Below are 10590 nucleotides of genomic sequence, written 5' to 3'. Positions count from 1 at the left end.
ATTTGTACTTCTGGTTGATTGGTATATAGAAACACCTTTTATGTTAGTTGATATGTATGTTTTTAAAGTAGTCCTGTTCTCTTCCCCCCTTTTTTCAGATCTGGACAATTGGATCTAACCCAGTCTTGTGAGAGAATTACGAAAGAGTGTGTTCAATCATGGGAACTCCAGGATCGGGAAGGAAACGAACTCCAGTGAAAGATAGATTTTCTGCAGAAGATGAAGCTTTGGGTCATATTGCTAGAGAGGTTGGTATATTTGTACATATACTTTCAGTTATAGTAAAAATAATCTGAACATTAACATTTTGATAAAGGCCTTTTGACCAAGAATGTAGAAGTTTAGTTCTTTTTTTTTTATAAACCCACCCCCTAAAGGTGGTTAGTTTAAATATTATTTATTTATATCCTATACTGTACTTCATATTCCACTTTTCTTGCTTCATTATTTAGCCTTGGCTGCCTTTGTTCTCTTACTTTCATCAAATGCTTACTGTTTTGAAGCTATTCTAGAACCTGCTTTGTTAAACTCAGCTGTTAGGTTTTTCAGTTGCCTCTGATTCTTCAGTTATATTGGGGACAGTATGATGTATTCCAGTATAAATCTCTTCTATGTCTAGTATTAGGTTTTAAACATTGCACTTCCAAGTACTAGTCTTGAGTGTTTACAATAGAGATGAAAAAAACCTGCTTCACTTAGGGTTTGCACATGATGTGGATCGTTGATATGTAATATGATGAATATGTTGTTGCTAACCGTGTGCTCCCAGTCCTGGAAGATATTTTGTAACTTTTAAAAATATACCAAAGTGAGAGAGAGATGAAAATCTGTAGTCCTTGCTGCATTCACCCAGTTACTTATGCTTTTAACTGAAGCAGGGGAATGGTGAGATCTGGCTTGGTTTATTCACTTGTAGAATATGACTCCTGTTTTTGATGGAAAGGAGCCAGAAATATCTTGATACCTTGGCTATCATCTCCCCTATTGCAAACCACATAGTAAAGAGGTGACACCATGTTGGTTTGACTTCAGCATTGTTCCCAGGGATGCTACTAGCTACTGATAGTTCTGTTTTGTAACAGATATATATCTTAAATCCAAAGGGAGCTGTAACAAGTAGTAGGCCCTGTCAGTGTAACATTTCCATGAATTGAAAGACATAGCCGTGTTAGTCTGGATAATCTGTAAGCAAAGGGATCTTATAGTACTTTTGAGACTGAGACCCAAAACACACTGTAGAAAGAATCCAGTTGAACTGCCCTGACTCAGTGCTAGGGAATCTTGGGAACTGTAGTTTATTGTGGCATCAGAGTTCTCTGACAGAGAATGCTAAATGTCTTACAAAACTACAGTTCCCAGAATTCCCTAGCACTGAGCCAGAACAGTTAAAACGGTCTGAAACTGGATTATTTTTGCAGTGTGTTTTGACCTGAGAGAAAAAGCTAGTGGCAAGTCTACAAAAGCTCATGCTTCCAGCTTCTTTCTTTCAGTTATTTTCTTCATTATTGTAAGGTTAAGATACAGATAGTGACAGATAATTCAGAGAAGGGGTATAAGTTAGAAATCCCAATGTATATGCAAATTATCAGCTAAATTATGAAATAGTATTTAAAAATACTTTAAACACAGAAACTGAACATTTTGTAACAAGCGCTATTGTAAGAGATGACATAAACAGAAAATCTTTAAGCAAACATATATACAGTTGGCCATCTATATTCACAGATTCTGCATCCATAGATTAAACCATCTACAGCTTGAAAATATTTTTTTTAAAAATCCCCGAAGCAAACCTTGATTTTGCTATTTTTTGGTAAGGGACATATTTTACTACACCATTGTATATAATGGAGTCATGGATTTTGGTATCTGTGTGGGATCCTGGAACCAAACTGCAGAGGATACTAAGGGCTCACTGTACTTGTAACAGTTCACATTAGAAAACATTTTGCTTTGCAGATGTATTTTTAAATTTCACTGCATTACATGAGTTATTCTTGATCATTAGCTACTTAAAAGTTCTAATAGAAGTACTGTTAAATGAGAAGTTTGACTTTTGGGGTATGATCATAATTAAAGAAGATGTTACTTTAATGTTATAGGCAGAAGCACGGTTGGCAGCTAAACGTGCAGCCCGAGCAGAAGCAAGGGATATACGCATGAGAGAACTGGAACGACAACAGAAGGAGGTACTGAAACTTTAATGTTTAGAAAAAAGTTCTGGGCTTTTAAATTTGACGCAAATTGGAGTTGATAATACCTAACCGATCCCTTTTGCACTGTAACACAATTCTGAATCCTATTTGGAAAGCTCATAAGATGTTTTTCCAGTTAGTGCAGATTTATCCATGCCTAGATCAGCATTAATCTTATAGTTGTGTTCCAGTTATTACTGTATATACTTGGCTATAAGTCAAGAAATTTATGGCCAAAAATTGACCCTAAAATCCTGGGTCTATTTATTTATGGGTCAATACAGGAATAGTGCTTAGAAAGGTCCTGAAAGAAGCACCACCCTCTGTGTCTTGGCAGTGATTTCAGAAAGAGGTAACAGCAAGGAGTGAGTATTTATGTGTGTGTGTCTGTGAAAGAGATGATTCCTTTCCCGATCCTATGTTAAAGGCTTCTCTCCCCACCAAACCCCACATTTAAATCCACTTCTTTCCCTTCCCCATCCCCATTTAAAACTTTCTTCTCCAGCACCAGGGAAGTGGTGCTAGGTGGTCAAGAGAGGTCTGGAGAAGGAGGTAGGGAAGTAGTGTTTTCCCCCTTAGATCCTTTGTTATAGCCCCCTAGGTTTTACCCACAGGTCACATCAAAATCCATGATTTTGACCCTAAAACCTTCTCTCGGCTTATACATGAGGTCAACTTGTACACGTATATACGATATGTGAAATTTCAAGTATAGTGTATGTGTGAAGCTAAATGACTAGTCAGCATGAAACCTGATTTTTGAATACTTCTTGGGTTTGATAGTGAAAGCTTTCCCTTATTTTAAAGAAATGTGTAAGTGTTGACCAGTAGTCGCAGCTCTTGGCACATAGATCAGACTTGCAGCAAACATCTGTATAGGTGGCCTGTAAGTGATAATTATTTCCTCCAGAATAGAATTTATGGAGAAATGGTTTTTCTTTTAAAACTGGAAGTATATTGAGACTCAAGTTTTTCAGAATGACGGTATTGCAGAACTCCGTTGGGTGTAAACAGACTGGCTTGGATCGAGATTTTTGTGCAAGAAGAAGGCGACTTGAGCAACAGGGAATTGCTCAAGTGGCCTTCTGCAGAGATTTACTGAGGAATGAAATAGTCTGGGAGTTACAGTATTAGAGACTGTGGTTCAAAATACTCTGCAGATATAATCCAGTTAGAGACTACTTTAACTGCCCTGGCTCAGTGCTGGGGAACAAACAAACAAACAAACAAACAGCTTCATTTATATACCACTTCATACTGAACTAACAGTGTCTAAGCGGTTTACAACTGTAAGCTAATTGCCCTCAACAATCTGGGTACTCATTTTAGTGACCTCAGAAGGATGCAAGCCTGAGTCAAGCTTGAGCCCTTTTGCTGGTATTGAACTCGCAACCCTATGGTTTTGAGCGAGTGGCTGCAGTACAGGCATTTAACCACTGCGCCACCAGGGCTCTTATCCTGGGAATTATAGGTTATTGTGGCACCAGAGTTCTCTGATAGAGGAGTCTAAATGTTTCACAAAACTACAGTTCCCAAAATTGCCTAGCACTGAGCCAGGGCAGTTAAAGTGGTCTCAAACTGGATTATTTCTGTAGTGTGTTTTGGAACTATAATTGCCAGAAGCAAAACATAGTAACTTCCTCAGTTCATGCTTCATAGACCTCATAGACCTTACTTCCATAACTGCTGTGCTGTTAAAATTTAATAGCACTGTGGTATGTTGTAGTCTTACACTTATTACACTTGGACTAGTAACATAGAGTTACTGATATCAAAAGTTCTGTATTTGGAAGGGAAAAAGAAATCCAGAAATCCAGGGCAGTTGTGTGTTTATGTGTGTGTACCTGGTCAAAACAAGACGTGTTTGTGTGGACCTCAGATTTAAAATATTGCCATACCAACTTAATACTATGTCATAGTAGGCAGAGCTTATCAGAGACTAGATTTCACGATGTCTAGTGAAACTGAGCTCTTACTGCATAACAGATCATGAACAATATTGATTTAACTGTAATTTTTGCAACACGGGAGTAACCTGCAAAAATATGCAGAAAGTATTATTAGTAAATATTGATAAACATTTATTCTGTCATCATCACCTATAAATTGCTCTCAGAAGAATGTTTTATTTACTGCAAGTTTATTTTTTTAGTAAATCTAATATGTTACTTTATACACTATTATTTTTTCTCTCCATTGTCTATGATGAGAGTTCAGAACTTATGTGCTGATGAAATACAGCAACATGAGAAATCAGCATTTTGGTCCACATAAGCTAAAGTCTAAGCAGCATTTTTGTTGCATCTAAATGATAATTATGTCATTAAGAATAACTTGAATATGTTATTACTAAGGGGTGAAACAGACTGCCCCTTTGCGCCACTGTACAGGTGGCTTCGGAGCATGATGTTTTGACGCTGCATGCTCTGAAGCTGCCCAGCTTCCAGCTGCCCACGTGTGGGCCGGCTTCAAGGCTCTCCAGCAGCACATCATTTACATGCCGCACACCTGCAGAGCATCATTAAGCCAGCTTCCATCTGCAGCAGGACCGAAAAGCTGGCTTTTTGCTTCTTTTTTGGCCGGCAAAAAGGCTTTGTCGATGGCTTTGCCAGCAGCAGTCTGTTTCGTCCCTGAGTTACTGTTCCTATTACAATATTAATATCAGTATGCAGTTACTATTTTGAGTGGAAAGTAGTTTCTTTTTAAAAACCATTATATTTAAATAGGAATTTGTACAAAAAGACTGACAGGTCATCATTAAGAGTTCATTGAGTTTATTTTAAAGACTAATGGTTTATACTTTGGGTCGAATTTATACTAATGCTTAATAGCGAGGGCGAATTCCGGCTTAGTTTTTAGTTTAGACTACCTTCACTCAGATGAGTGATACAAGAAAATCATGTCTGAAGTCCTGTTTATTACAATGACTATGCTCTAACTATGATTATGTTTGGATGAAATCCATGGTGTGAGTCATTATTCATGCATCTTAATTATTTGTCTGTCCTGTCGCTTCTGGTTTTTCTTGTTTCGTGTTTAAATTATCCAATAAGTAGATATTTAAAATAGAAATTGTGTAGGTGAAATGAGAAAGACAATTAAAAAAAAGAAAAGAAACCTTGTTATTCATACACTATTACAGTACTGTTTGTTTTCTATTCATTAAAATAAAATATGTATGAGAGCTGGTCAGATATTCTTGTTGGAAATGCTTTGTGTCTTCTTGCGAAATAAGATTATTTTTAACTTTTTGTAGCTTTCTCAACGTTCTTATGATAGAAAATGGGGACATATCCACAAGTGGATGGTAGGACAGGATTGCCTGTTGTGTGGTGTTTTACACTTGGAAATTAACCTGGTTGGAGTGCTTCATTTACTAATACTTTGTATAGTGTGTAAACCATAACATACCTTGAATAAAGGTTGATTAAAATTTGAATATATTTATATAAGGAAAAACAGAAAAAAATTCAGACTAATATATTAATACAAAAAGGAAACAATACGTTTAAATTATGCAATATCTGGATCACAAGCACTTGTGTCACTTTATCCCATCTTGCATTATCCTTGAAGAGCTTCTGCTGAGGTTTGGAGGATGCGGCTTGCTTTGCTGTATAGTGTGGGCTGTGGTTTAGTGGAATGAAGCAGGAGGGACAAAATTCTGTTAGGCAAGTTTCCTTTTGCACCTCATCTTCTTGCAAGGAATGTGCTTGCATGAGTGACATTTATACATTAATCTTTTACAGTGGTACCCCAGGATACGAATTGATCGCGTTACGAAATTTCCGGGATACGAAAAAGTTAGATTGGAAAAAACTGTTCCGGGATACGATGTTTTTTTCGGGTTACGAAATTTATTTCGGCGCGAAATTCAAACGCGCGGCTTTCCAGCGCTAACGGAAAGCCTTTTCGGGTTGCGAAATATATCGGGTTACGAACAGAGCGGCGGAACGAATTAATTTCGTAACCCGAGGTAGCACTGTAATAGTAGGAAACCATTATTAGTAATGATGTAGCATGTAGTATAGATGAGATTTCCCTTCATAGCCTCTTAATTTTAATGCTAAATGGTAAATGTACATGTCTATTATTACTCAATGTAAATCCATACTCTTGGTTTCCAAATATTGTGATGCTAAATACTGTAATTAAAAGCTATTGTCTCTTTGTTAAGCCGGCAGATGTAAGTGATGCTTAATAGGTTAAGCTTTGGATAAGCATGTATGCAGATACGATGCCGTATAAATATTTTATGCCTCCACATTGCCCTAAAATACATGTGATAGCATTAGAAAAACCTGGATGTTCAGGTTTAGATCTTTTTAGAGGTTTTCTCTTTCTTTCTATTGGTCTCAAAGTGACAATATATTTGTCAGTTTCTATAATCATGTAACTAATATATGGATTGTGGAGAAATGCATTGGCTTGTTCTACTCTGTTCAATATGAAACCAGTACAAATTTGTAAAAGCATACATGTGGGATAGTTTTTGGGTAACTATTTTGCGTTCAGTTTTCATTCATTGTTGAATCTCTTATAAGTCAATCCATTAGGTAGCATGTGATGTCACTCTTGTGGATATAGTTTTGGAAATTTTAACATATTTGTGGATTTTGAATTGAACATTGCTGGTGTGAATTCTATCAGGTTTTTTTAAAAAAATGAATTAGGTTTTCCAGATATATAAAACAGAATACTAACAATAAGAAAAAAATAGAAAAAAGACAGAAAAAGAAAAAGGAGAGACCAGCAACAAAGAAGGGAAAAAAGAAAGAAAAAAGTGACTTCCAATCTTCTCAGCAGTGGTTATTAAGCTATGTTACTCTTTAAAAGAACTTTTGTTCCTTTCAGAAATTCATAGATTCATTGAGTTGTAAGAGACCACAAGGACCATCCAGTCCAAGCCCCTACCATGCAGGAATAAACAAAGTACCCCTGACACATGACCATAAAGCCTCTGTTTAAAGACCTCCAAAGAAAGAGACTCCACCACACTCTGAGGGAGTGTGTTCCACTGTTAAACAGCTTACTGTCAGGAACGTCCTCATAATGTTGAGGTGGAATCTCTTTTCCTGTAGAACAAGCTTGCTCCATCCTCAATATGACATCCTTTCATATATTTAAACAAGGCTATCATATCACCTCTTAACCTTCTCTTCTCCAGGCTAAACATACCTAGCTCCCTAAGTCTCTCTTCATAGGACATGGTTTCCAGACCCTTCACCCTTTTGGTTGCCCTCCTCTGGACAAATTCCAGCTTGTCAACATCCTTTTTGAATTGTGGTGCCCAAAACTAGACACAGGTGAAGCCTGACCAAAGCAGAATAGAGTGGCACCATTACTTGCCTTGATTCTAGACACTATACTTTTGTTGATGTAAACCTAGAATCGCATTGACCTTTTTAGCTGCTGCATCATACTGTTGACCCATGTTCAAATTCATCTATTAGCTTTCTTTAAAATACAATTACTAATAGTCAAACATAATTTAATATACAGTTGGTCCTCCACATTTGCAACTTTGACACACACAGTTTTGATCATTTGCCAGGTCAAGGCTCCTCCTCCCTCCCAGGCTTTTCGCCTTGGGAGGAAAAAAGCCTCACAGGGAGGGAGCAGCTGGCAAGGGTGTGTGCACCAAACCAGCCCCTTTCTTGGTGGGAATGGCTGCCTTCCCCAGGCAGCTATCCCACTTGGAAAGGGGCAGGGAGATCGATCCTCCTCACCCTTTTCCTGGTGGGATAGATGCCTTCCCTAGGCAGCTATCCCAATGGGGAAAAGGGGAAGAGGATTAATCTCCATACACCTTTCTTGGTGGGATAGCTGCCTGGGGAAGACAGCTATCCCACCAGGAAAGGGTTAGGGAACCAGTTAAAGGGATGGGAGGGCAGGGACAAACAGGAGTGTGCACACCTGCTCCTCTTCCCTCACCCATCCCTCCCTTTAACTGGCTTCCTCAATGGGGGTGGGTTCTTTGTGCTTTTTTTCACATTTGCGGGGGATTCTGCACCCCTAACTCCCATGAACGTCGAGGACCGACTGTAGTCCCTAGACAGTCAGATTAACATTTCTATGAGTTCATTAAGAATAATTAATACACAGTTGCAACTCAGTGCCCATTAAGGATGTTGACAAGCTGGAACATGTCCAGAGGAATGGTGAAGGGTCTGGAAACCATATAGCTGGCATCCATGGACAAGGTGTCAGCTGTCTATTCCACACCTGGAAGTCCAGTCATGTCACTATTCCTGTTTAGTAATCAGCTATTTGCTTTGGCATCTGTATCACCTTATATTTCTGGTGGTTACAAAGTAATAATTATAATAATCAAGAAATAATGCAATGTGAGGTCCTGTTTCAAATTGCCCCCAAACCATGAAGCTCACTAGGTGATTTTGAACCTGTCATTGCGTGATAGCTCAGCCTACTGTGCAAACCGGTTGTGGTAATAAAATGGAAGGGTGGAAAAGAACCGCATGTGCTACACTGATCCCCTTGGAAGAGGGGTTAAATAAACAAAAATATGTTACAGTTGCTAAAATGCAGTAGAACAGATAGTTTGTCAGTGATATTTCTCAAGGAAAATTTTGCTGTGCGTCTACAAGTGTACTGGATAGTGACAGGCTAGCTAACATGGTGCTTCCTGCAATACATATTGTTAATAACTCATTATCAAAAATTAGAGTAAAGCTAAAGAAGTACATTAAATCAATCATCATGCCAAAATACCATCTAAAGAACCCCCCCTGATAAATAAGGGAATGTGCTATATGATCAAGAAAGATCAAATAAAAAGATGATGGAAGCAATATGTTGAGATGAAAGAATGACAGATTCATTCAAGGAAGAACAATTTGAAGGTGAACCCACAATTTTAGAAAGTGAAGTTGAAGCTGCTTTGAATGCACTTTGGACAAATAAATGTGTGGGAACAGGTGATGTACCAATGGAAGTGTTTTGCATTACAGTGACAGAATCTTTCCAAATTCTAGCAAAAATGAAAAACCAAACAATGATACACAGGTTGTAAACATTTAATATGCATTCAGATTCCCAACAACGGGGACAGCAGGGATTGTAGTATCTATTGGATCTTTGCAGTTAACTCCCATGGAAACAAAGTGATGCTGAAGATTTCACACCAAAGACTTCACCATATATGTAGCAGAAATACCACATGTCCAAGCTAGGTTCTGAAAAGGAAAAGGCACTAGGGATCATATTGCAGTTATGTGTTGGATAATGGAGTCCATCAAATAATTTCAGGAGAAAAATCACCTTACGCTTTATGGATTATAGCAAAATCTTTGTTTGTGTAGTTAATGAAAATCTATGGAACATTCTAAAAGAAATAGGCGTCTCACAATATTTGATTGTTCTGATGTGTAACTTAAAAATACTGTTTCTTTTCTTGTCCAACCTCTATTCTTACTTTTCCCCTTTTCTTTTTAAGTAACATTGGTTTTCCCTTCTTAGGAAGATTCAGAGAAGGCCAGGTATTCACACCGCACCAGCCGGCGGTCATATCTGGTTTGTACTAAATTGCAAAGTCAGTTTTCTTTTTCATTTCTTCTCTTTCGCTCTAGAATGTGACATTTCATTTTTGAATTAATTTTGTAATTAGGGAACAGATGACTTGGTTTCCACTCGAAGTACTGCTACTCAGAGGGTTAGTACCAACATTTTTGCATTTATAAAATTCGTTTTATTCATGACGAGTGTATTCTTTTGATTTTTCCTTTTAAATAAATTTAGTTTTTATAAGATTGATATAACTACTGGGATGTTTGCTAAGTTTTATGGAAAATCTCAACAGAAAAATGTGTTGTCATTCATGAAATGTAAGGAGAAAAACAGTAGCAGGATTATTGGTGTACTTCTGTCCCTTCCCTCTGACTTAATGATAATACACTAATTCTTATATAAGTACCTGTACTTTTGTTACTTTGATTTTTATGACAATCCAGTAGGATGATTCCTTTGGCAAAATTGTTTTCATCAGTGGTACTGAGAGAAAGAGTGTCATTTCTCTGGCCATCATCAGGATATGTGCCCGACTATAAAGAAAGCTGCTGGGCTCCCTTTCTTCCTTACAGTTCTCCTCCACCATTCACAATGCTTTACCCTAATCATGGGGCTAAACAGGTATCATACCTCCAGTTTTGAGTGGGTTTAGAAACCCTTATTTACAAGATTATCTTAATGGCTTTGACAGGAATAAGTATCTGTGTAGACATAATGCTGTACAGATGAGTGGTTGGCATAATCCTATGATACATTCCCATTCCACTCACTATGAAGCTTTAAGAATGTTATTTGTTTGGCTTATGAGTTTCTGTTGAGAGAGAAACTGAGTCCTGCAAGGAGAACTATATATGAACTATTTTAGGGG

The 10590-nt window shown here is 37.7% G+C and overlaps 1 protein-coding gene across 6 annotated transcripts in view; it reads left to right on the top strand.

Annotated features, from left to right (window-relative positions):
- LRRFIP2 (LRR binding FLII interacting protein 2) overlaps positions 1 to 10590 on the top strand; it is a 61129-nt gene that overhangs the window by 6340 nt on the left and 44199 nt on the right. For 4 of the 6 annotated variants that reach the window (XM_042472948.1, XM_042472947.1, XM_042472950.1 and 1 more), the window contains exons 2-3: positions 99 to 248; positions 2103 to 2189. In XM_042472948.1, the coding sequence (XP_042328882.1) occupies positions 159 to 248; positions 2103 to 2189 (177 nt within the window). In that variant the 5' untranslated portion in view covers positions 99 to 158. Of the gene's footprint in view, positions 1 to 98; positions 249 to 2102; positions 2190 to 5451; positions 5503 to 9674; positions 9729 to 9822; positions 9868 to 10590 lie in introns of all 6 variants that reach the window. The other 2 variants (XM_042472945.1, XM_042472946.1) reach the window with 1 other exon arrangement.

The sequence above is a fragment of the Sceloporus undulatus genome, chromosome 6 (assembly GCF_019175285.1).
Source record: "Sceloporus undulatus isolate JIND9_A2432 ecotype Alabama chromosome 6, SceUnd_v1.1, whole genome shotgun sequence".
Lineage (NCBI taxonomy): Eukaryota > Metazoa > Chordata > Lepidosauria > Squamata > Phrynosomatidae > Sceloporus > Sceloporus undulatus.
This window is presented reverse-complemented; position numbering and strand designations above follow the sequence as displayed.